At 41.2% G+C, this 27,802-nt stretch overlaps 1 protein-coding gene across 12 annotated transcripts in view; it reads left to right on the top strand.

The window, feature by feature from the left end:
* Positions 1 to 27,802, top strand: part of dnm1a (dynamin 1a) — a 144,674-nt gene that overhangs the window by 91,350 nt on the left and 25,522 nt on the right. For all 12 annotated transcript variants that reach the window (XR_010904458.1, XR_010904457.1, XR_010904460.1 and 9 more), the window contains exon 16: positions 22,541 to 22,650. Coding sequence is in view for 6 of the 12 variants with exons in the window: in XM_067439756.1 (XP_067295857.1) it covers positions 22,541 to 22,650 (110 nt within the window). In the remaining 6 variants the exon portion in view is untranslated. The remainder of the gene's footprint in view (positions 1 to 22,540; positions 22,651 to 27,802) is intronic.

Genomic DNA, 27,802 nt, shown 5'->3' with positions numbered 1-27,802 from the left:
TTCAGAAACAGCATTTTTGATATCACCCCACAAGTTCTCAATTGGATTAAGGTCTGGAGATTGGGCTGGCCACTCCATAACATTAATTTTGTTGGTTTGGAACCAAGACTTTGCCCGTTTACTAGTGTGTTTTGGGTCATTGTCTTGTTGAAACAACCGTTTCAAGGGCATGTCCTCTTCAGCATAGGGCAACATGACCTCTTCAAGTATTTTAACATATGCAAACTGATCCATGATCCCTGGTATGCGATAAATAGGCCCAACACCATAGTAGGAGAAACATGCCCATATCATGATGCTTGCACCTCCATGCTTCACTGTCTTCACTGTGTACTGTGGCTTGAATTCAGAGTTTGGGGGTCGTCTCACAAACTGCCTGTGGCCCTTGGACCCAAAAAGAACAATTTTACTCTCATCAGTCCACAAAATGTTCCTCCATTTCTCTTTAGGCCAGTTGATGTGTTCTTTGGCAAATTGTAACCTCTTCTGCACATGCCTTTTTTTTAACAGAGGGACTTTGCGGGGGATTCTTGAAAATAGATTAGCTTCACACAGACGTCTTCTAACTGTCACAGTACTTACAGGTAACTCCAGACTGTCTTTGATCATCCTGGAGGTGATCATTGGCTGAGCCTTTGCCATTCTGGTTATTCTTCTATCCATTTTGATGGTTGTCTTCCGTTTTCTTCCACGTCTCTCTGGTTTTGCTCTCCATTTTAAGGCATTGGAGATCATTTTAGCTGAACAGCCTATTATTTTTTGCACCTCTTTATAGGTTTTCCCCTCTCTAATCAACTTTTTAATCAAAGTACGCTGTTCTTCTGAACAATGTCTTGAATGACCCATTTTCCTCAGCTTTCAAATGCATGTTCAACAAGTGTTGGCTTCATCTTTAAATAGGGGCCACCTGATTCACACCGGTTTCTTCACAAAATTGATGACCTCAGTGATTGAATGCCACACTGCTATTTTTTTGAACACACCCCTTTCAACTAATTGCCCAATTGCACAGCCTTAAGAGCGTGCATATCATGAATGCTGGGTCTCATTTGTTTTCTGAGAATCTACTGAACCTACTGGTAACTTGTTTGCCACGTAGCAATAAAAAATATACGAAAAACCTTGATTATTCTGGTTAGTCACATTGTACTGCTATTATTTTGAACAAGACTGTACATTCACAACGCAAGTTCAGTCTGGCGCGTTTTCAGTTCATGCCTTTGGAAGCTTAAAGGTGCACTATGCAGCTTTCGTCCACTGGAGGGCGCCTATTCAAAACAAATCGTAGTTTGATGACGCAAAGTGTGAGCGCAGCATCTTGGGAGATGTGGTCTTCTCATCACAGCCGGTGGAAAATAGGACTCGGGCAGAAATCACGTTCATGCATGCGGTTATTAACGTTACTGTAGTCTAAAGCAGAGCAGGAGCGAGTGTTATGGACCTGAGCACAGCTGCTGGAGCGATTGTTAAACAAATACCCGCCTCGCGAATACCGGGACTTTTATTATGACGGGACGGGACACATTCGCCGTTCGCCTGCACTGATCAGCTCTTCCGGTTATGATTTTGAGGTACAGCAGCTCTGTTTATCAGATTAGATACATTTAAGTGTGTTTAAAATGATGTTATGACTTTACTCCGTGCGTTCACTTGTTCAAACTGCTAAGAGTAAAGCGCTCCTGGAAAATAAAAGCCGAAACCGAGGGTAGCGCAGATATGACGCAATTGACAGGCGACTCTCTCAAATGCAATGTTGAAACGTCCCGGTCCTCAGTTAAAATAGCAATTTTCTCACAATTTACAAATAGTTGGAAACTTCTGGGATATTGTAGGTACTCAACTGAACAAAATATATAACACTGGCCTAGTGGTTTTTGGATATTTTACTGCAGAAATACTACATAGTGCACCTTTAACTTTCATAGAAATTAATTTGAGAAGTTAAAACACTTAGATTGCTCAGCATCCGTTTAAATTAATGCCTGTAGCTGCGAGCTGAGCTGTGAGTGTGATCTCCATCCCCATGTGCGATAGGGCTGTCACTTTTTATTCGATATTCGAAAATGCATTCGAACATGATGTGAAATATCCGTAATCAAACTATAAATAACTTATCCGGTTTTTAAAGTGCCATGTAGCGCAAATTTTTACAGTCGGGTGCGTTTACATGAAGCACTGTAATCGGTTTAAAAGTCCAATCTGAATGAAAATGCTCCATAAACACCTCAATCGGAATCAAAATGCCCAAACTGAATGAAATTTTAATCGTTTTGAGATGGGTGGGATAAACCTTTTCATGAATCGATCAAACGAAACATTTCACCATGTACACCAGGGAACTACACTAACCTTTTCCACTGGGGGCACTTGCGCTACTAACTTTTTCAGTTACTGGCACAAAACATGATTTGGTCGCACAAATTATTTAAAGTAAGCCACTCTGGATAATAATGAACAATACTGTCATTGTGAAGCTTCAGTGCGTTTACATGGAGCACTGTAATCGGTTTAAAAGTCCAATCCAAATGAAAATGCTCCATATAAACACCTCAATCTGAATAAAAATGCCAAAACCGAATGAAATTGTAATCGGTTTGAGAGGGGTGGGATAAACCTTTTCATGAAAAATGTAGCCATGTAAACGACCTAGGTGACGTGATACAGATAAAGCGCGCCTTCACCACTGACCGCGCGCCGCGTTTAAACGCAGGGTATAATGTTGGGAGGAAAGTACATTTTTCTGAGGGGTGAACTTTTAATTTCTTAAGAACGTATGAAGATAATGTTGGTATGACACAGACATAGCCTGGCTACACCCTCTCATCTTGACAACGTTTGTCCCAGGCACTTTTTACTTCAACTGCGCCTGACAGAAGAATTAATTTTTTTCTGAGATGATTATTACACTTTACAACAAATAAATATATTTTACAAAACCGTGTAAGTTCTGGTGGCCGTTGAGAGTTTCTATGGCATCCGTGAACACATTCAGCTGCTAGAGAGAAGCGTCGACATTTCTGATGCGGCAGACAAACTGCTCTGGGATGATTGCGATTGAAAGTCAGCTCATGTAACGTTAAACCCCAGATAGGTTTAGATAACGTCTCGTGTAAACAGTCCACTGAATCTTTCAATCGGAATTATTTTAATTGGAATGACAAAAAAGTGTGCATGTAAACATGCCGGCTAATGATTCGTGTTTGAATTGTTTTGACGCAGTTACAAATTTGGACAGTCCTGCAATTGATGTCCCACACAATTTACAGTAACATTACACACAGTGCATTGCTCCGTCTTGGTACCTTAACCACTGGTATTCTTCGAGCCACTGGTGTCGAAATTCATATGTCCGTTTCGTTTTTCCCGCGTGTGCTTTCCCTGACATCATTCTCACTCTCACAGGCTCCGTTTGACATGTCGCATCGACATCAAGTGATGGTTCTGTTACACTGAACTTCCCTTTTTACAATATGAGTCAATTGTCCGCTTCATTTCAACACGTTCAGATTGTAACTTAGGCTATGTTGAGATATATATGCGATTGCTGTGTGTGTCCTAACGAGAGGTATATTTTTTTAAATCAACGTTAGGCTACGCCTCGTCTACATTTCGGGAGGGGTCGCGGGGTTGAAGCCAACTTGATGTGTTGAATGCTCAGTCAGAGCATGTTATAAAACGTATTCTTAAAATAGGCTACACATTTCTGTATTAATAAATGCTCATAGTAAATCATAGTATATTGCCTAAAACATAGGTACAAAAATAATCAGTGATACATTTGCGACCCCATAGAAATTCGGGTCGCGATGGCATTTCAAAAGGTTGCATATGCGACCATTTTGGTGGCAGTGTAGTTCCCTGTACACCACCTGACCGGATTACTTCTGAGTGTGCGTCCTTATACGACCTACACAGCACGCGCCTTCACCACTGAAAAGCATAGTTTATTTATAGTTTGATTATGGATATTTCACGTCATGTTGACAAGAGAGGAAAGTACATTTTTCTGAGGGATAAACATTTTATTTCGTAAGAATTTATGAAGATAATTTTGGCATAATGACACTGTCCCTAAACCTAGCAAACAATCAACTACTTAAACTGCGCCTGACATTAGAATTTCTTTTTTTCTGAGATGATTAATACAGTTTACAACAAATAAATAGCTTTTATAAAACCGTATAAGTCCTGGTGGCCGTTGAGAGTTGCTATCACATCCGTAAACAAATTCCAGCTGCTGGAGAGGACGGAGTCGACATCTGAAGCGGTAGACAAACCGAAAGCTGTGATGATTGCATATAGTGGCACTTCATATCTTAATTTACACTTAAGTTGATAACCTGCTGTTTCAAACATTAAGTTAACAATTTATTTTTCCATACAGGCTGTGGCCTGAGTCCTGTTTATGACTGTCAGACTGTTAATGCATTTATGATTGAATCTCCGTTACGGCGGTGTCCGTTTTTTAAAATTTTTATACGGGGTCGTAGATATTCGAATATATTGGTTGACATTTGATATCCGTTCGAATTAGTTTTTATTTTAAAAATGACAGCCCTAATGTGCGAGTTGAAAACATGCGGAAATGGCTCCCTCTGCTGGCTGTAGTCTTTAGCGTCTGGCCAAACATTCCAAAGATGACGCAAATATCGTCATTTTGCATCATAGGAGGAATTTTTCCAGAAATAAAATGCATAAATCTCTCGTCTCAGGGGGATATGAGGAGGGAAAGCACAATCATTTGAATATACTCCAGGGTTTCTACTGATACAAAGCCATATGCTAATCGCTGAAGTAACCCTTTAACGTGAAAAACACTATCCGGTTGTTAAGGCTGACGTCACACGGGTCCAAACGCTCTAATACCACAAGAAAACAACAAACGGTGCTAATATACACACAAAATGTGGTGTAATACTACAAAAAAGTTAAGATCATAATCTTTTTCTCCATACTGAAATTCCAGATAGCCACACACAGTGACTCTTTTATAAATCGTTAAAATATTAATGTATGTGACGCTGTGAGCACAGAGACCGTTGTGTAGACTGTAAGTATTTAAAATGTTTAACTTTTTGAAATGTTTGACGTTTAATATGAATTAACAGCGCTCATAAACGGGCGTCGAGTGAAACGAGTTGAGGCTTGGACCCAGAAACGCCGTTCCTTACGTCAACTTAACAAGCGGATAGTGTGAGATGCAAAGTTTAACGCTAATCTAGGATTTGTTGATATGGGTTTTATTTTAAAGGACAACTCCGGTGAGAAATGCCCCTAGGGGTAATTAACAGAGTAGATCGTTCTCTGCGATGCGTTTTCATGAAAATCGAATGTAAAGAGTTTTATCTCTAAAAACAGATTAGCTTATAATGCTAATAATAATAATAATGCGTTCAATTTATATAGCGCTTTTCAAGGCACTCAAAGCGCTTTACATAGAAGGGGGGAATCTCCTCAACCACCACCAATGTGCAGCACCACCTGATGATGCGACGGCAGCCATATTGCGCCAGAACGCTCACCACACACCAGCTGATTGGTGGAGAGGAGACCTAGTGATGAAACCAGGTTATGGGGATTATTAGGAGGCCATGATGGACAGAGGCCAGTGGGCAAATTTGGCTAGGATGCTAGTTTATGGGGCATAGAATAAGTAAAATTAAATGGCTAGTTAATACCACTAACAAGACTCAAAATAGCCTCACACTAACACGGCAGCATAAGGAGGGTCCCTACATGCAAACCACAGCATTGAGAACTTTGTAGGTGTACAAACAGTTCAATTAGAAGATACTTTATAAACACGGTGCATTACGTGTTAACAGACAGCAGCCATCTTGCATCTCGTCTCGATGAGTCGAGCCACGAACGCTGTGAGCTTCCCCATAATATAGTCCCGAGTCAATATCTGCCTAAATCGGCTCGTCTTAATCTGCATCGCTATTTGTACTCGTTGTGAATACGCACGCCACAAGTAGTAATTCGTTTTGTTTTTTTTTGGATCACTTTTACTCGGGACATGCTAACTGGCAACATAGGATTCCATTCATTATGCTAAGCTAAGCTAGCGGCGACCCTGCCAAACTAAAACAATGCATGCACTGAGACAAAAATACATTTGCCCACATATCAAAATGTAGGAAAGAAGTTGAATAAGCCCTATTTCTAAAAACGCTGGAGTGTTCCTTTAAAGCTCAAAATGCTCATGAAGCATTGCTGGCTTAATGGCGGTGAGTTTAGCGTAAGGTTTTCTCCTCCATATGTAAGAGTCAGGTCGTCTCAGACTCTTTCTCTCTCTTTAATCTCCTCCACCCATTCTTGTGGTGTCAGTGAGTCAGTGTCGGGGGGGCGAGTGTGTGTTTGCTTTAGCTACGGTTTCTGCTCTTGGACCTGGCTCAGCAATCCTGACGCGAGGGGATGTTGCACAAAAAAAAAAAAAAACATTCGTTGTGGATATTTCTGTCCTACATTTACATTTAATCATCTAGCTGATGCTTTTATCCAAAGTGACGTACAAAAGAGGAGATCGATAGAAGCAACTAAACAAACAAGGGCAGCAGCCTGCAAGTGCTGTACAAAGTCTCAGTTAATCGAGTACAGTACATGAACATTTTTTTTAAATTACAAACAAACAAACAAACAAACAGAAAAGTTAATTGAACAAGAAAAGTCTGTTTTAAGGACGTTTGCGTTTGCATATTTTAACTGGAAAATGTTTCAAATTGCTTTAAATTTAATTTAAAGTAACACATTTAGAATTTAAAAGTGCATATGATAAATGAATGCGGTTTATTGAATTGGTTATTAATTTATTTAAACATTTTAAATTGAAAAAAAAAATTTGATGAAAAGTGAATATGCATATTAATTAAATTAATAAAAAGTTGAATAAAAAGCCATTTTTTTTTGTAAACGTTTTAACTTAAAATAAAAATGAAATTATTGAACATAAATGTGAAATACACGATTAATTACATTAATAAACAGCTTTAATAACCTAATTTTAAAAAAAAACTAACTGAAAAATTCGCAAAAATGTTTTGAAAAATTTAAGTAATAAATTTAGATGTCAAATTGAAAAGTAATTATACATATGATTAATTAAATTAATAATAAATTAAATAAACATCTTTAATTTAATAGTTTTTTTACATTTTAACTGAAAAAAACTATTTAAATTGAAATTAAAATCACATTTTTATGTAAAATTTAACAGATTAGTGCGGTATATTGAATTGGTTATTAATTCATTTAAACATTTTAACTGGAAAAAAAATGTAATTAACAAATTTAGATGAAAAGTGAATATGCATATGATTAATTCAATTAATAAAAAGTTAATAAAAAGTTAAATAAAATGCAATTTTTTGTAAACATTTTAACTTAAAACAAAAATGAAATTATTAAATTTAAATGTCAAATACATGATTAATTACATTAAATAATTAAATAAACAGGGTTAATAAACTAATTAAAAAAACAATTTTAACTGAAAAATTCACAAAAATGTTTTGAAAAATTTAAGTAATACATTTAGATGTCAAGTTGAAAAGTGATTATACATATGATTAATTTACACGTGATTTTAATTTCAATTTAATAGTTTTTTTTACATTTTAACTGGAAAAACTATTTAAATTGAAATTAAAATCACATTTTTATGTAAAATTTAACAGATTAGTGTGTATCATTAGATTAATACATAAAAATTGTATTTAATAAAATGTTAAAAATGCTCTTGTAAATTGACTTTTTCCAATTAAAATGTGTAAACATCCCTAATCAAACACACATTTAAGTGAATGTGATTATGTTTAATAAATGTTAAAGGATCTTTCCTTGTGGAAAAAAAAACTTTTTTGCAAGTTTTTTGCTCATGTAAATTTATTTATTTATTAATTTATTATAAGTTTATATAAAATCACATGCACTAAAGGGTTTAAGTTTGCCATCAAACCGTACTGAACCGTTTTCAGTGCAACTCTGTTACAACCCCCCCGAGAGACCAACGTCCAACCCCCATACTCTCAAAATCCTGTGGGAAACACTGTATTATTGTATTAATATTAGGCATGAGAGAATGGAAACGTTGTAAAGCGTAACCTCACGCCCGTGTTTGTGCTACTGTGAAGCGGCAGGAAAAGCGACACTAACAAACCCTCGTCCTCTCATTAAACTCCTCCGTCTGACGGGAACATTTCTGTCCTTTATGAGGGTGGCGATGATAGAGCTCAGCATGTTTAGTTCATTTTGGCTCGACGCAGTAAAGTTTTATTTCCGTCTGCGAACCCAAACACGCTCTAAAGTCTTTCGTGAACGAATTAAATGTTTACTTTGGTCACTTTGGCATTGTCCAAATGCACAAATGTCAGTGAAACTTCACGTGTTCAAGAGTTTCTCTTCATGGCCACAAGTGTATAAATCAAGCTCTAGGCCTGCAGACGCTTCTACACACATTAGTGAAAGAATGGGTCGCTCTCAGGAGCTCAGTGAACTCAAGCGTGGGGCCGTGATAGGCTGACACCTGTGCAATAAGTCCATTCCTGACATTTCCTCACTACTAAATATTCCACGCTCAACTGTTAGTGGGATTATAACAAAGTGGAAGCGATTGGGAACAACAGCAACTCAGCCACGAAGTGTTAAATCCCAGAGCAGGGTCAGCGCATGCTGAGGGTCACAGTGCGCAGAAGTCTCCAACTTTCTGCAGAGTCAACAGCTCCAGACCTCCAAACTTCTGTGGCCTTCAGATGAGCTCAAGAACAGCGTAGAGAGCTTCATGGAATGGGTTTCCATGGCCGAGCAGCTCATCCAAGCCTTACATCACCAAGAGCAATGCAAAGCGTGGGATGCAGTGGAGTAAAGCAGCCGCCACTGGACTCTAGAGCAGTGAGACGTGTTCTCTGGATGACCAATCACGCTTCAGTCTGACAATCACATGGACGAGTCTGGGTTTGACGGTCGCCAGGAGAACGAGACTTGCCTGACTGCATTGTGCCAAGTGTAAAGTTTAGTGGAAGGGGGATTATGGGGTGGGGTTGTTTTTCAGGGCATGGCCCCTTAGTTCCAGTGAAAGGAACTCTTAATGCTTCACCAAGACATTTTGGACAATTTCATGCTCCCAACTTTGTGGGATCAGTTTGGGGACGGCCCCTTCCTGTCCCAGCATGACTGCGCTCCAGTGCACAAAGCCTCGGTCCATAAAGACATGGATGAGGAGTTTGGTGTGGAGGAACTGGACTGGCCTGCACAGAGTCCTGAGCTCAACCCGATAGAACAGCTTTGGGATGAATTGGAGCGGAGACTGAGAGCCAGGCCTTCTCGTCCAACATCAGTGCCTGACCTCACAAATGAGCTTCTAGAAGAATGGGCAAAAATCCCCATAAACACACTCCTAAACCTTGAGGAAAGCCTTCCCAGAAGAGCTGAAGCTGTTGGAGAGGGTGGGCCGACTTCATATTAAACCCTACGGATTAAGAATGGGATGTCGTTAAAGTGCATGTAAAGGCAGGCGTCCCAAAACTTTTAGCAACACGGTTGCATTATGCAATGTTTGTGCTTTGCCTAGCTCATAAGAAGTGAGCACACAGAATGCAGAAGGGCATGAGGTCAGGGTTTGACCTTGGCAATGGGGGGCTGACCGGCGTAATCTCCACCTCCATGTGAGGCTGTTAGCCTGCAGACTTTTAAGAGCTTTATGGCAGGACGCAGAGGGTTAATGACGTTAGCATGCCTGCGCCGCTGCTGTAGACATTAGCATGTGTTCAGAGGGTTTGAGACGAGCCGTCAGAGGCACAATTCAAACCAGAACTGATTTGCTGGCGTTCCTGCGGTGCGATGACTCTTTTTTTTCCTTTTCTTTCGTTCTTCTCTTTGTTTAATCATAGACGGATCTGTTCTTTCTGATCATGTTAGCTCAGCAAAAGGCTAAAAGTACAGTTTTTGTAGCGAGTCAGTATTTCAGATGTTTTCATAGGAGCTTTTCCAGATGCTACACTACTGGATTTACTTTGCATTTCATTGAACAGACAGTCCTAGAGTTAAGAATGTTTTAGTCAGATTTCCCCCCAAAATCTGTTAATTTTGCCCCAAATTATTTTTTAATTGTTCTAGATTGAGAACTTCTAGTTTGAATAAAAAAAAAAAACTTTAATTATGAATTAATTTAAATCCTGAAATGCAAACGATTAAACAACAATTAATTAAAAGTTTAACAAAAACTACATTTTAAGGGCCCATTTTAAATTTTTTTTTTTTTTTTTGATTAATTATTTATTTTATTATTATAGTTATAGTATTATCAAGTTTTCTGGATTCCATTTTTTTCATTGAAATTTTTTGGGACTTAATTTTAATGATTAAATAAAATTGTATTGAATCAAAAACATGTCTAATTAATTAAAATCATGAAATGTATACAATATCACCACAATTTATTTAAAAGTGTAATAAAAATGACATATTTAGGGCCCTAATACGTTTTTTTCTCGAATTCTGTTTTATTTTTTATCAATTATTTATTTTAATTTATTATTATTTATTTTTAATTTTCCCATTTTAATGTTTTTGACTTAATTTTAATGGTTAAATTAAATTGTATTAATTAAAACAAAAGCATGTCTAATTAATGTAATTAATAACATTTTTATTTCATTTTTTCCCGAAATTATGTGTTGTGTGTTTTAACTTTTCTGGCAATCAAATGAAGACATAAAACATTAATTTAATTTATCGTATATATATATATATTAATCATATGAAATTAAACTTTTTGTCAAAAGTGCTGCACAACATAGATTTAATGATAAAATTAAAACATGGCAGAATTTTTGATTATTCCTTAAATAAAAGTATTAATAATAATTTATTATTATTATTATTATTATTATTACACTGAGATGTAGCTTAATTCCAGTGTAATACGTTTATGTCACAATTTCTTCAAGTTAAACCGAACTTTTATTTTGACGGGTTAGCGTGTAGACGTTCGAGTTTCTGTGCCGTTCATTCACACAGAGACACCGAAACCTGCAGGATTCATATTTAAAGTCTTTTACGGTTTAATATTCACAGACACTTTATATCTTCATCAAAAATGTGATAAATTCTGTGAAATGTTCTGCACCAGATAAACACAGATCTGAGTGTAAAAACTGAATGACATCAGAGTTTTACTGAAAAGCCTCAGGAGTTTCAGATGATTTTGTGAGTAACATCTTTACATTTCAAAGCAGCTTCTCCAAAACCAACATCGAGTGTGTCAGGAGCTGTATGAGGGAGCGTTTGGAGCAGAATGACGCTTCCTTTTTTCCTTTTGTGAATTAAAGACAGAAAGAGGGGCAAAAAAACATGCATTTTGAAAATTGCCGTTGGCCTGGGCTCAAGGCGCAGTCGTTCTGGTAATGAGAGGTTAGAGTGCCATTATTGCTCCCAGATGCCTCCCCGCGTCTCTCCGGCCTTTGATGCAAACCCAACACACACACGCACACACGCACACACGCACACACGCACACACGCACACACGCACACTTCTGTTTCAGACTGCTTCCTTTTTGGTTCAGTTTTACATACACTGCCGTTCAAAAGTTTTTGAACAGTAAAATTTCCAATTTTTTTAGAAGTCTCTTCTGCTCACCAAGGCTGAGTTTGTTTGATTAAAAATACAACAACAACAAAACAGTAATATTGTAAAGTATTATTAAAATGTAAAATAACTTTTCTATGTGAATATATAGTGAAGTGTAATTTCATTCCTGTGAATGTATCATCATTACTCCAGTCTTCAGTGTCACATGATCCTTCACAAATCATTCTCATATGAGGATTTGAAACAATTATGATTATTATCAGTGTTGAAAACAGATAATTAGATGAATATAAAGTTAATCAAGTTTTAAACAGAAATAACGTAACTTTTTTTGGGGGGGGGGGGGGGGGGGCTTAAAGAAACTAATACATTTATTCAGCGAGGATGCTTTTAACTGATCAAAAGTGATAGTAAAGACATTTATAATGTTACAAAAGATTTTAATTTAAATAAATGCTGTTCTTTTTAACTTTCTGTTCATTAAAGAATCTGTTTTCAACACTGATAATAATCACAAATGTTTCTTGATCATCAAATCATATTAAAAAGATTTCTGGATCATGTGACACTGAAGACTCAAGCAATGTCTGGGCAGTAATGACTGGAGCAGTAAGAACTGGGGTAGTGAGGTCTGGAGTAGTGAGGTCTGGAGTAGTGAGGTCTGGGGTAGTGAGGTCTGGAGTAGTGAGGTCTGGGGTAGTGAGGTCTGGGGTAGGAGTGACTGGAGCAGTGAGGTCTGGGGTAGTGAGGTCTGGGGTAGTGAGGACTGGAGTAGTGAGGACTGGAGTAGTGAGGTCTGGGGTAGTGAGGTCTGGGGTAGTGAGGACTGGAGCAGTAAGGACTGGAGCAGTAAGGACTGGGGTAGTGAGGTCTGGGGTAGTGAGGACTGGAGCAGTGAGGATTGGAGCAGTAAGTCCCAGTGGAGCAGGCCTGGGGTAGTAATGTCTGGAGTAGTAAGGACTGGAGAAGTGGGGTTTTGGAGTAGTAATGTCTGGAGTATTAATGTCTGAGGCAGTAAGGTCTGGAGTAGTGAGGTCTGGAGTAGTAAGGACTGGAGTAGTAATGTCTGGAGTAGTAAGGTCTGTAGTAGTGAGGTCTGGAGTAGTAAGGACTGGAGTAGTAAGGTCTGTAGTAGTGAGGGTCTGGGGTAGGAGTGACTGGAGCAGTAAGGTCTGGGGTAGTGAGGTCTGGGGTAGTGAGGACTGGAGTAGTGAGGACTGGAGCAGTAAGGACTGGAGCAGTAAGGACTGGGGTAGTGAGGTCTGGGGTAGTGAGGACTGGAGCAGTGAGGACTGGAGCAGTAAGGACTGGGGCAGTAAGGACTGGGGTAGTGAGGTCTGGGGTAGTGAGATCTGGGGTAGTGAGGTCTGGGGTAGTGAGGTCTGGAGCAGTGAGGTCTGGAGCAGTGAGGTTTGGAGCAGTGAGGTCTGGAGCAGTGAGGTCTGGAGCAGTGAGGTCTGGAGCAGTGAGGTCTGGAGCAGTGAGGTCTGGAGCAGTGAGGTCTGGGGCAGTGAGGACTGGGGCAGTGAGGACTGGAGCAGTGAGGACTGGAGCAGTGAGGACTGGAGCAGTGAGGACTGGAGCAGTCAGGACTGGAGTAGTAATGTCTGGAGCAAAGAGGTCTGGAGCAGTGAGGTCTGGAGCAGTGAGGTCTGGAGCAGTGAGGTCTGGAGCAGTGAGGTCTGGAGCAGTGAGGACTGGAGCAGTGAGGACTGGAGCAGTGAGGACTGGAGCAGTGAGGACTGGAGTAGTGAGGTCTGGAGTAGTAATGTCTGGAGCAGTGAGGTCTGGAGCAGTGAGGTCTGGAGCAGTGAGGTCTGGAGCAGTGAGGTCTGGAGCAGTGAGGACTGGGGAAGTGAGGACTGGGGAAGTGAGGACTGGGGAAGTGAGGTCTGGAGCAGTGAGGTCTGGAGTAGTAATGTCTGGAGCAGTGAGGTCTGGAGCAGTGAGGTCTGGAGCAGTGAGGACTGGGGCAGTGAGGACTGGGGCAGTGAGGACTGGAGCAGTGAGGACTGGAGCAGTGAGGACTGGAGCAGTGAGGACTGGAGCAGTCAGGACTGGAGTAGTCAGGACTGGAGTAGTAAGGTCTGGGGTAGTGAGGTCTGGGGCAGTGAGGTCTGGGGCAGTGAGGTCTGGGGTAGTAATGTCTGGGGGAGTGAGGTCTGGGGTAGTAATGTCTGGAGTAGTAAGGACTGGAGAAGTGAGGTCTGGAGTAGTAATGTCTGGAGTATTAATGTCTGAGGCAGTAAGGTCTGGAGTAGTGAGGACTGGAGTAGTGAGGTCGGGAGTAGTGAGGACGGGAGTAGTGAGGACGGGAGTAGTGAGGTCTGGAGTAGTGAGGTCTGGAGTAGTGAGGACTGGAGTAGTGAGGTCTGGATTAGTGAGGTCTGGAGTAGTGAGGTCTGGAGTAGTGAGGTCTGGAGTAGTGAGGACTGGAGCAGTGAGGACTGGAGCAGTGAGGACTGGAGCAGTGAGGACTGGAGCAGTGAGGACTGGAGCAGTGAGGACTGGAGCAGTGAGGACTGGAGCAGTGAGGACTGGAGCAGTGAGGACTGGAGCAGTGAGGACTGGAGCAGTGAGGACTGGAGCAGTGAGAACTGGAATAGTGAGGACGGGAGTAGTGAGGACGGGAGTAGTGAGGACGGGAGTAGTGAGGACGGGAGTAGTGAGGTCTGGAGTAGTGAGGACTGGAGTAGTGAGGTCTGGAGTAGTAAGGTCTGGAGTAGTGAGGTCTGGAGTAGTGAGGTCTGGATTAGTGAGGACTGGAGTAGTGAGGCCTGGAGTAGTGAGGCCTGGAGTACATTTACATTTACATTTATGCATTTGGCAGACGCTTTTATCCAAAGCGACTTACATTGTATTCAAGGTACACATTTTACATTTTTGTCAAGTCTTGCTTTCCCTGGGAATCGAACCCATGACCTTGGCGTTGCTAGCGCCATGCTCTACTCATTGAGCTACAGGAAAGACCAGGAGTAGTGAGGCCTGGAGTAGTGAGGACTGGAGTAGTGAGGACTGGAGCAGTGAGGTCTGGGGCAATGAGGTCTGGGGCAGTGAGGACTGGAGTAGTGAGGACGGGAGTAGTGAGGACGGGAGTAGTGAGGACGGGAGTAGTGAGGACGGGAGTAGTGAGGACTGGAGTAGTGAGGTCTGGAGTAGTGAGGCCTGGAGTAGTGAGGACTGGAGCAGTGAGGACTGGAGCAGTGAGGTCTGGAGCAGTGAGGTCTGGAGCAGTGAGGTCTGGGGCAGTGAGGTCTGGGGCAGTGAGGACTGGAGTAGTGAGGTCTGGAGTCGTGAGGTCTGGAGTAGTGAGGTCTTGAGTAGTGAGGACTGGAGTAATGAGGCCTGGAGTAGTGAGGACTGGAGTAGTGAGGACTGGAGTAGTGAGGACTGGATTAGTGAGGTCTGGAGCAGTGAGGTCTGGAGTAGTGAGGACTGGATTAGTGAGGTCTGGAGTAGTGAGGCCTGGAGTAGTGAGGCCTGGAGCAGTGAGGCCTGGAGTAGTGAGGACTGGAGTAGTGAGGACTGGAGTAGTGAGGACTGGAGTAGTGAGGTCTGGAGTAGTGAGGTCTGGAGTAGTGAGGTCTGGAGTAGTGAGGTCTGGAGTAGTGAGGTCTGGAGTAGTGAGGACTGGAGTAGTGAGGACTGGAGTAGTGAGGACTGGAGTAGTGAGGACTGGAGCAGTGAGGTCTGGAGCAGTGATGACTGGAGTAGTGAGGACTGGAGTAGTGAGGACTGGGGTAGTGAGGACTGGAGTAGTGAGGTCTGGAGTAGTGAGGACTGGAGTAGTGAGGTCTCGAGTAGTGAGTAGTGGAGCAGTGAGGTCTGGGGTAGTGAGGACTGGGGTAGTGAGGACTGGAGTAGTGAGGACTGGAGTAGTGAGGACTGGAGTAGTGAGGACTGGGGTAGTGAGGACTGGAGTAGTGAGGACTGGGGTAGTGAGGACTGGGGTAGTGAGGTCTGGGGTAGTGAGGACTGGAGTAGTGAGGACTGGAGTAGTGAGGACTGGGGTAGTGAGGACTGGAGTAGTGAGGACTGGGGTAGTGAGGTCTGGAGTAGTGAGGACTGGAGTAGTGAGGACTGGAGTAGTGAGGACTGGAGTAGTGAGGACTGGGGTAGTGAGGACTGGAGTAGTGAGGACTGGAGTAGTGAGGACTGGAGTAGTGAGGACTGGAGTAGTGAGGACTGGGGTAGTGAGGTCTGGAGTAGTGAGGACTGGAGTAGTGAGGACTGGAGTAGTGAGGACTGGAGTAGTGAGGTCTGGAGTAGTGAGGTCTGGGGTAGTGAGGACTGGAGTAGTGAGGACTGGAGTAGTGAGGACTGGAGTAGTGAGGACTGGAGTAGTGAGGACTGGAGTAGTGAGGTCTGGGGTAGTGAGGACTGGAGTAGTGAGGACTGGAGTAGTGAGGTCTGGAGTAGTGAGGTCTGGAGTAGTGAGGTCTGGGGTAGTGAGGACTGGAGTAGTGAGGACTGGAGTAGTGAGGACTGGAGTAGTGAGGACTGGGGTAGTGAGGACTGGAGTAGTGAGGACTGGAGTAGTGAGGACTGGGGTAGTGAGGTCTGGGGTAGTGAGGACTGGAGTAGTGAGGACTGGGGTAGTGAGGTCTGGGGTAGTGAGGACTGGAGTAGTGAGGTCTGGGGTAGTGAGGACTGGGGTAGTGAGGAATGGGGTAGTGAGGACTGGGGTAGTGAGGACTGGGGTAGTGAGGACTGGGGTAGTGAGGACTGGGGTAGTGAGGTCTGGGGTAGTGAGGACTGGGGTAGTGAGGTCTGGGGTAGTGAGGACTGGGGTAGTGAGGACTGGAGTAGTGAGGACTTAAACAGTATTACTCCAGGCATTGCTACTCCAATCCTTAGAGACGCAAAGTGTCTGTTCTGACAGTGGACTCATGAACACGGATCTGTGTAAACACGCACACATCTCAGAAGTGTGTTTGTAAGGATTATGTTTTTGTGTCACGCAGTCAGCCGTGAGAAGTGTGTTTATGAAACTTCCTCCGCTCTTATAATTGTGCTAGTATTAGTCACACCAAAAACAAAACAATGGAAAATATTCCCAGTTCAGTTGGTGTGGTCGGTCATAGGAAACAAACATCTCTAATGAGATTCATTTCATAATATATACAAAACAATGAACAAGCAACATCTGAGTGAGGAGTTCATAATCCGCGTTTCTAAATTTAGTTTATGAAAGTGCATCGTTTCTGTTCTGAGTGAACGGCGTATCCAGAGATTCAAAAGCCAGACTTTACGAGACCATATGGAGAATCATTTAGTGTGTGTGTGTGTGTGTGTGTGTCTGTGTTGGGAGCTGGGGAGGTCAGAGGTCACGACTGATATACACTGATGTCTGACTTCTCACCCTCTGATGACTTCCATGCGTGTGTGTGTGAGGTTGTGTTTAGTCGCAGCGCTGTGGTCTGTTGCTCTGTATATATGACTCTCTGTGGGGTTTGTCTTTAAACACACACACACACACACACAAACACACACACACACACACACACACACACACACACACACACACACACACACACACACACACACACACACTTAAGAATAAGTGCTGCGCTGGTGACACACAGATTTGCTCCTAATGTGTTCATCTCTGTTATCGGAGTTTGTTTGGACTCTCAGGGCAGATATATAAATATTTGAAATAATTTAGAAAATGTTCAGATCATTGTTTTGGTTTCTGGATTCAGTTTTAATGGTTCCAAGCTTTATTTTAAAAGTAATATTTCATATACCAAAAAAAAGGACGATTCTGTTATCACATACACATTAACCCTTAAATGCATGACTGTTTCGCCAAACATATCTGGGGGCGACCCGGATCTATATCTAACATGGATAGATCTCTACTTGTCGTGATAATATATAAAATCCTGATAATAGAGTAACAATTACAGAAGAATAAAATAAAACATATTTCATTACCTTTTGGAGCTTATATATACTATATGACTTTCTTTCTTCTATGGGAAACTAAAGATGATATTTATGTTTTCTACATAAGCGGTTATATGTAAATATAGTGCACATCATCATCTGGGCTTCTGTTGTGATGCTCTTAGAGCGGTGTAAATGGCACGAGGGAGAGAGGAAACGATGGCAGAATGATTATCTGAACAATTCCTTTTAGAGTGCATCCATAATCTTTCCATCATTTCCTCTTTTCCCTGCACTGATCCCTCTCCCTACTCTCCTCAAGCCTGTCTTTCCAAAAATCTGGCTGAGGAGAAGGAAAAGTGTGAGTCACTGCTCCCCAGTCACAAACTCTGCTTGTGTGTGTGTGTGTGTGTGGAGGCGGTTGCTATGGCTCATAGATGACGTCATCCTTTCTGCACCGTGGCAACTGTACGTTTTATATGTGATGACGAGCATCACTGGTCCAGCTGGCACTGACACTCGGAAAACCCCAAAAGTGACTGCAGTTTGTCCTACACTGCAAAAAATGCTTTTCTTACTTAGCATTTTGTCTTGTTTCGGGTTTTTCTTAAAACATTTTTCTCACCCCACTGGCAGATTATTTATCTTATTTTAAGCAAAAACTCTCTTCATTTTGAGTTATTTTTCCCCAATTACTTTTGCTTGTCTAGTAAATACTTATTGTTTTAAGAATTTTTACATGTTTGGACTAGAAACAAGACAAAAATACTAAGTGAGAAAAGTATTTTTTGCAGTGTAGAGGTCTCAGAGAAGCTCCACGTGCGCGGTTCTGTTTTTGGCCGGTGTGTTTTTACGGCTCTCCGGCAGGGCGCGGCACTGGTTCTGGTGGGCAGGGGAATCCACACACACACACACACACACACACACACACACAGCCTACCGGGCCGAGTCCGCCGGGCTTCGGGCCCCTGACGGGCCTCCAGATGGCTGTGGTGCACCAGTCAGCCTGCAGACTCCACCATCGCCCGCCCTGACGGTTTATTTTAGGTCTGTCGGCTCTAATCAGTTCCAGCCGCGTGTGGCAGAGACTAAAGATCCCTCATATATATATATATAGAGACACACACACACACACACACACACACACACACACACACACACACACACACGTTTGTTTTTGTGAATTGTGGGGACATTCCATAGACATAACAGTTTTTATACCGTACAATATTCTGCATTTTTATTTTCTCATAAAAACTCCTCCTGTATGATTTATAAGCCTTTTGAAAAGTGGGGACATGGGTAATGTCCTCATATTTCACCCTCTCCTGTAATACCGGTGTCATACCCATGGCATTATAAAGATTTGGGTCCTGATAGTTTTTCAAAAACAAGCACAAGTGCACACAAACACACTCACTGGGGACAGTTTTTTCCTCTGCGCTCTTTCTTTGTTACTAAAGTCAGTCATCACGGTTTTTATCACTCATGTTGATGATCTGAATAAACCAATAACACTAAAGTTGTATCCAAAATTACACACTATATACCATCAGGTGCATCCCACAGGTGGACAAAGTACACAACTCCATTATTTGAGTTAAAGTAAAAGTACTACTAGTCATTAACTGATTGGTGTTCAGCAAATGCTGGGAAATCATTCAACTTAAATTACACATATTCGTAGAGCTTTCGGTGCGGTGCACGTGTACCGAACGGTGTTTTACGCATGAAACACACTTCGATCTGAGTTCCCACACAAACATATCAAGTATTCTGTCCATTTTAATCACAAAATTTAATTGATAAATGCCGTTTTGCTCTTTAATGTGCCGTGACTGATCACTGTATAGACTCGTAATTGTGATCGTCATAGTCAATGAATAAACATGAATGAACATCTCAAGATGTGTTAAGGATACTTTGCAACTGGAACGCATCATAAATCAATCTGTGTTTCAACGGCAGACAGACGTACGTAAAAAGAACGATATTTGTCTTTCAAATGTAGTGAAGTAAAAGTCTCCCAGAAAAAAATACTACAAGTACAGATAGTTTAAAAGTGTTCTCAAGTACAGTACTCAAGAAAATGTGTTGTGACTTTCCGCCTCTGCCCAATTCGCATACTATCCGTCCTAAAAAGTATTCAAGAACAGAATTAGTATGTCCTAAATCGTAGTATGTTGAAAAGATTATTCCAAAGATACCCGGATGGTCACACTAACGGCTAATATTGCCCACAACCCATTACACATTGGATGAGGATTTGATTAGAACTACAAATGCGGATAAAAAGTGTTAAAAAACTACAAACATGGCGGATGTGCGATTCCGATGGGTAAGTAGAGAGCTTCAGATTTACAGTTAATCATTTAACAGGCGCTTTTATTTCAAAGCGACTTACAAAAGAGGAGAGCAATAGAAGAAACTAAACAAGGGCAACAGCATGCAAGTGCTGTAAGGAAGTCTCAGTTAATCGAACAGTACATAAACAAAAATATTTTTCAGTAAACCTGATAATAATACAGTACAGTAAACCTCCCGGAGTCTGTCAAACAACAGAAGAACAAGAGTAAATCACTCAGGAGAATAACCTTTGTAGCTTTATTATGTATCAGTGTATATTTATGTGAATACTACTAGTTTTTAGTTCTTATTTTTAATAACAAAGATAAATTAAAATAATCGTCCACCCCTAGTTCAGTTGTCTTTGTTTGACTTGGTAACGTATAGTTATACCAATCTAAAACTGAACATCAAGAACATCCAGGTAAACAAAGAGTTTTTGGTATTTAAATATTTGTATTACATGTTTTGTTTATATTGTAAGATTTGTGGCATTAACGTTTGCTAAAAAACACTGCTGGTCACTTTCAGAAGTTGTAGCGATGCTTTCTTTTCCCAGAGAGAATGTAAAACACATAAATGGTATCGTTCTCAGTTTTTAAATACACTTTTAAATATTATTTAAATAGATTTTACACACTTAAAGCAATATCGTATCGCATTATTTACCAAGGTGTTGCATATTGGATTTTTCTTCTATATCGCACAGCCCTATTATCCACATTATATTTCATCTGCAGCGGCATTGAGAACTTTTGTAAATGGTACGTTTGGCCATTAACCTTTAAAATGCATCATATTTAAATTGCAAACACATAAGGAGAGTCTCTGCATGAAAGACATACGAATGTCAGATCAACGTGCGACTACATTTCTCTCCATATCTTTGCATTAGGGATGCATGATATATCAGCCAACATATCGGTATCGGCCGATATACCGTGCATCCCTAATGCAAAGATACGGTTCCCGCAAATATCTTCAATAAAGCCAGCTTCCAAAAATAAAATGATACAGACAAGTAGGCATGTAAGGAAATATTGCAATTCGCAATAATTGACCAAGAAAAATCTTCTACTCATAGGACTCATTTGCCTTCTGTTCAGTTTTTCTTTCCTATTTGAATCACTTCACGTCATTGAAACACAAAAAGCTTCACCAAGCACAACTAATCCAATTTGTAATCTTGATTACAATTACGGATGTCTCGATGTAATCGTTCAATAAAATGTAATCACAATTACAAAAAAAAAAAAAAAAGGAGTCCACTTCTGTGCTTAACCTGTTAACTGTCACTGGCCCACCGGTGGGCCCATTTTCCACTGCATGTTTAAAACAATTATATCCTATATTTATCCTGAACTAATGTTGACAAACTATATATCATTCGAAAGCTTAAGAACTCAAGATTCATCCTGTGAAAACCATTTTTAAATCGGACCTTGCGTTACCATGGAAAGAGTGCTGTAAATTATTCTAGCGGGCTCCTCCCCAAGTGCCGTTATGTTTTCATAATTATTCTATTTTCTAATAAAAACCTTTTCTAATCTTGACAAAACACATATCGTCAGAAAGGTCCGAGTCTCACAGTTTTATATCTGCAAACTGTTTTGTGATATTTGGACACAAATATATACATTTGACACAGGAAATTGCATTAAAAAAAATCTATGGAATTTCAATGACACCTGGTGGCTATTTGTGGTACAACGCCTAAACAAAATCTCATGGGAACTTCAATTTTTGTGATATCAACTTCAAATTTGGAACAAAAATGTATTAGACATATGGCTTTGATTTGATATTAATTTTAGAGTACAAATTATTTTGTAACATATATATATTTATTATTGTCTATATTCCAAAGCATTCTTGAATTGCAACCATTTAAGTTTAGATAGTGAATTTTCACGTATATTTTCAAAAAGGGGGGTGACACTAAAGGGGTTAATGTGTTTTTTTCCCCTTCCTACATGATATCTTAAGTTTGTTTCCCCATTGTTTAATTTTTATTTTTAATATAACACAATATACCATGCATATTTTACTTCTTTTTCATTTAAAGAACCCAAACCAGCTTGTTCACTGCAAAAAAAATGCTTTTCTTACTTAGTATTTTTGTCTTGTTTCTAGTCCAAACATCAAAAAATTCTTAAAACAAGAAGTATTTACTAGACAAGCAAAAGTAATTGTCTTGTTTTGGGAAAAATAACTCAAAATGAAGAGAGTTTTTGCTTAAAATAAGATAAATAATCTGCCAATAGGGTGAGAAAAATAATCTTGTTTTCTGTTTGAATTAAGATTATTTTTCTCTTATCTATTTATCTTATTTTAAGCAAAAACTCACTTAATTTTAAATGATTTTTCACAAAACAAGACAAAAACTTTTGCTTGTCTAGTAAATGTTTCTTAATTAAAGATTTTTAAGTAAGAAAAACATTTTTGGCAATGTTTCTGTTATGTTATGCAGTCGCTTTAAACTATGTTATAAAGCTATTCAAAACTTCATTCAATGTAAATTGTGATAACCGTAATTTATATTCGCAATTACAATTTTAGGAGAACAATCGACAATTCTGATTTTTGTCATAATCGGGCAACCCTACAAAGCACTTAACATCCGACGAGCTGTTCGACACAATCAGCAAAACTGGCCCAATCTCTCAGTCCCTCAGGTTTCATTGCTCTCAGTAAACTCTGTTGCGCCCCCTGCAGGAGAAAGAGAAGAAGTACATGCTGCAGGTGGACAATCTGAAGCTCAGGGACGTGGAGAAGGGCTTCATGTCCAGCAAACACATCTTTGCCCTGTTCAACACCGAGCAAAGGTCAGAGATCATCCAGCACTGCATAAAAAAAAGCTTACACAACCTAATGTTTGTAATGTGACCAATATTCAACAGGAAGATATGCTAGAAAGAAGTTATTTTAAAGATTGAGCAGCTGGTTATTCTTCTGCATTGTTGAATCAATCATGAATAGGCAATTTCAATAGGCTCCATTTTAACCCCTGACATATGAAACAATAGTTTGAAAAATAAATAAAAAATGGAGCAGTTTGTTGATTGTTTAGAGAAATGTTACAAAAGCCCTAAAATAAATGTGCAGCCACCTCAGTGATAAACTCGTGCATTCAGATGATGATTTATTCCCGAAGGAGGAGCGAGTTTTGTGATCTTGGGAACGCCGCTCATTTGCTCAGGCGAATGATTGTCTGCTGTAAAAATGTCCTATACTCGGAATACTAAGAATAAAATCATATGTAATGATAGGAAATTATACATTTAATTTAAATCTCTTGGTTAAAAAAAGGAAAATGTCATTTTAAAAATGAGGAAATGAGCGTTAATACAATGATGGAAATGTAAACGTAACCTATATAACATTAATCACTGCCGTAATAACGGCTTATTTAAAATGTTTACGTGTTTTTCTCCTCTTTCTCTTTTGATTTTTTTATTTCTCTCTCTTTTGATTTTTTCCCCATTTACTGACGTAATAACAGCTCGTTTCAAATGTTTACGTGTTTTTCTTCTCTTTCTCTTTTGAGCGGTGATGAAAGATTATTCTTGTAAATACTTTTTATTATTTCAGTAATAAAAGTGTATAGATCTTTAAAAATGACATCTATACACAAACCAGCTTACATCACACCACAGTTCTGCCAGTCTGTATAAATATGCGGATGATACAACCATCATAGGATTTATTACCAATAACCAAGAAACTGAATACTGTGCACAGATCAATCAAGCAGTGACCTGGTGCGCCGATCATGATCTCCTACTCAACACATCAAAAACAAAAGAACTAATCATTGACCAAAGACATCGGACATCGCCCAAAACTCCTGTGCTTATTGATGGTGAACCTATCTCTATCAATGAGACAAATGGAAGATGGACAACCTCAAATGGAAGATCAATACAGATCATATATGATGTTTCTTAAAAAACTAAGTTCGGGAGAAGCACGTGCAAATGATCTACCTAATCATGATGTCATTCCAACCAGCTGTCAACAATCAGTAATCATCATGTCTACCAATCAGCTCAAGTAGAGGATCACATAAATAGCCAGTCAACTCACCAATGTTCCTTGACACAGTTTGCAGCATTCTGGCAGGTTACTTTTTCTACCCACGCTGTCAACATGGCTCCACACGCTGCTTGAAGCTATGCTACAATGCTACAAAACTTTCCTTACAAATTCCTAAGCTATTTAAAGCCCCTTTTGGCCGCTTTTCATCAGCATTATTTCAAACCAATGGCTCCTCAACATCACGGTAAAAGAATTCCTGTTTTTTCCAAAGTGTAATGTGGTCTTTGCCACAATTCAATCAATGAGGAGTCAATTGTTTGAGCAGCGCTCAGACACTGTAAAGAGTGCACACTGCACAGACTTGCAGCAGGACAGCTACAACAGCTCCTGTCCCAAGAAATAGAAATGTATCTTAAATAACATAGTTCCGGCACGCATCAAGCTTTGTTGTGATCTTGCTGCCTCTGTGTACAACAGACAGAAACTTGTCACACACAAAGTGCATTTGCCGTGGTGATGAACAATAAATTTACTCGCTCGCAAAGCGAATGAATGTATCGTGAGGCTAAGTAACTTAAATGTTGACAATACAGCATAATGATTATTTAAGCCATCTTATATTTTGGAGACAGAAACATACATCACATCTTCCTAATTGTGATTAAACTTTTGAATGTGGCGCCGTGTTGCGTTCAGAATATTACAGTTTCAGAGCATTTACAATCAATGTATGGTGCCAAGTTCTTATGAACCAGGACTGTTTTCTTTAATGTGATTTATATTGTAATGTTGTATGCTAAATTTAATAAGATTTGGACCCAAATGGGTCTCTTTCAAAATAAGAGTCCCATTATGGTTTTACAAACATGCTTTTCCATTTTGTTCCATCTAACTTTTTCTCCACCACAGAAGCAGTGATGTTCCATCTTCTCCCACAGGAGCTCAGTTTCTCTGGCTAATTTCTCCTCTGCCATAACAGTGCTATTCTCTCTGCTCCCACAGGAGCTCAGTTTTCTGGCTAATCTTTTTCTCCTCCGCGCCACAGCAGCGCTGTTATCTCTGCTCCCGCAGCAGCTCAGTTTCTCCGGCTATTTTTCTCCTGTGCCACAGCAGTGCTGTTCTTTCTGCTCCCACAGGAGCCCAGTTTCTCTGGCTAATTTCGCCAGTATCCATAATAGTGTGTTTCCTTTTGCTCCCACAGGAGCTCAGTTTCTCTGGCTAATTCCTCCAGTGTCCATAACAGTGTGCTTCCTTCAGCTCCCACAGGAGCCCGGTTTCTCTGGCTAATTTCGCCAGTATCCATAACAGTGTGTTTCCTTTTGCTCCCACAGGAGCTCAGTTTCTCTGGCTAATTCCTCCAGTGTCCATAACAGTGTGCTTCCTTCTGCTCCCACAGGAGCTCAGTTTTTCGGGCTAATCTCTTCTCCACTGCTGTAGCAGTGCTGTTCCCTCTGCTCCCACAGGAGCTCAGTTTATCTGGCTAACCGTTTTTCCACTGCTCCCACAGGAGCTCAGTTTTTCTGGCTAACCGTTTTCCACTGCTCCCACAGGAGCTCAGTTTTTCTGGCTAACCGTTTCTCCACTGCTGCAAGCAGTGCAGTTCCCTCTGCTCCCACAGGAGCTCGGTTTCTCTGGCTAACCGTTTCTCCACTGCCAAAACAGTCTTGTTCTTTATGCTTCCGCAGGAGCTGAAGAAAATTGGTCCTACCCATTGCAATGTTTGAGAATGAAATTTATCCATCTGACGAAGATCCTCTACAGCATCCCACAGCTGCAAGGAGCACCACAACCCAACAAGACACCGTGACTGAATCTCCAGCAACACAGCGTGGCCGCCGGCCCAGCCGAGCCACATCCCGTACACCGAGACGCAGAGGCTTGCCATCGCCTCCACCTTCAAGACATCCACCATCTCCAGCTTCCTCCTACTCCTCAGTACAACCTACGATTCCAGCAATAGAGAAATGGACCGTACTAGGGTTAAGACAAGTGCTAATCAGTGTCGAGGATAATTTTTCCAGAAGAATTAATAAAGCCAAATTATACAACCTGTACGTGTCACTTCAAGCAGCTTCTCCATCTCCAAAATCCACTCCACCTTCCAAAACTACAAACAGATCAAGGAAACATAAGGATCCGAACTCACGCTCTCAAAAGACCCCTTCTCCCACAGAATTGGTTCTTCCTCGAGCACCAGGCCACTGCAGCACGCCCTCAGCTAGCCCGGGCCGCGCCACAGTTCCAGCCATCGCTGCCATCGTCGCCGCCACCCAGCCCAACTCATCTCTCCGCTCCGCCGAGCCAGAGACCGTGGGTGTTTTCCAGCATTGCACCCCAGGTTACAATACCAGTTTCCTCTGCCCCAGGCAATCCTTTAAGTGTAAGTACGCTTCCGCCAGCAGCTCAAGCTTTGTATCACAGCCTTTTCCTGTCACTTTTTCTAACCCCTTCCCTTGGCCTGCAGCCCCACCATCAAACTCTAGCGCGAGGCTGCCTCCGCTAGCGGTGCAGGCCCAGCTGCTTTTTGTCCTCCTTAGCTTTCCTCTTTCCCCTTTTTCCCATTCCTTCTTTGTCGGGGACCGACTGAAACGAGAGGTTGCCTCCGCAAGCGGTTTTGGGCCCCTGGTTTTCTATCCGCCTAACACTTTTTCCCAAACTAGTGCTCCATTCACTCTGTTTTCTGCAACACAGATGCCCTTCCCGCCGAATTCTACAGCCATGGAACTGCCCCCTGTCGCCTGCAACATTAGAGCACAGATCCTCACAGAAATTCAGGCCGTTGGCGCCAAAGGCGGACCCATTCCCATTCCCAACCCCAGTACCAAAATATTGAGAGCTAATATTCCCATAAACCACCCATTGAGACCCCTCATTGACGCTTCTCTCAATTCCATCCTTCAAGCTGTTTCCCCCAGAACCCTTCAATCCTACCTAACTGCATGGAAGTGTTTCAAGTCTTTTCACTCCATATACAAGCTGAATTTTCCAGATTATTCTTCGCTTACCATCACTTCATTCATATCTTATCTCAACAGCACCAAGAACCTCCAAGTCAGCTCCATCAAGGGTTATCTAAGCGGAATTCAATTTTTTCACAAACTTGCGTTTGGTCTGCCCTCTCCAGAAATATCCAATTCACAAACATCCATGCTCATCAAAGGCATCCAAAAGACTCAACCCACCCACCCAGACGCCAGACAACCAATAACTCTAGATATACTTACCAAATGTATCTCCACCCTCCGCCGAGGATACCACTCCACCAATACTGCATCCGCACTCTGGATGCAATTTTCATATTGGCTTTCTTCGGTTTTCTCAGAAGCTCAGAAATTACCATCACATCCCCCTTCAACCTAAAGCTTCATCCTACAATTTCAGACCTAGCAGTGCTAGATAACGAAACAATCTCTTACTTCATCAAACAAAGCAAGACGGACCAAATGAAAAAAAGGGCATTCCATTTACATTTTCAACCTTCCATCACCAATCCAGCCGTATCAATCCCTTTTAGCCTACCTTCATTTCAGAAGTTCGCAGACTAAACTTTTCTCTGAACCACTCTTCACAGACGATGCTAACCGCCCTGTCACACGTTTCTGGTTCCAAAAACACCTCAAGTCTATACTGATTCTATCCGGCATCTCAGCAGACAACTTTTCTAGCCATTCATTCCGCATAGGTGCAGCAACCACAGCTGCTCAAAAAGGTCTCTCCCAGCACCAGATCCAAAAACTTGGTCGCTGGTCGTCAGAGGCTTTCAAGAGCTACATCCGCTCCAATCGCTCCCACATCAAAGAAGCCCAACAGACCCTCATCAGCTAAAATTGTTTCAGCTTCAGCTTTTTCCATACACTCAATCCTACAGGATCACCACATCTGCTCCATTTCAACATCACCAAATTCACTAAGTGAATCAATAATATTCACTGCCGTAGC

This window comes from Pseudorasbora parva, chromosome 3 (genome assembly GCF_024679245.1).
Source record: "Pseudorasbora parva isolate DD20220531a chromosome 3, ASM2467924v1, whole genome shotgun sequence".
NCBI classification, from domain to species: Eukaryota; Metazoa; Chordata; class Actinopteri; order Cypriniformes; family Gobionidae; genus Pseudorasbora; species Pseudorasbora parva.
Note: the sequence above shows the minus strand (reverse complement) of the source record. Positions and strands in the feature narration are given on the sequence as shown.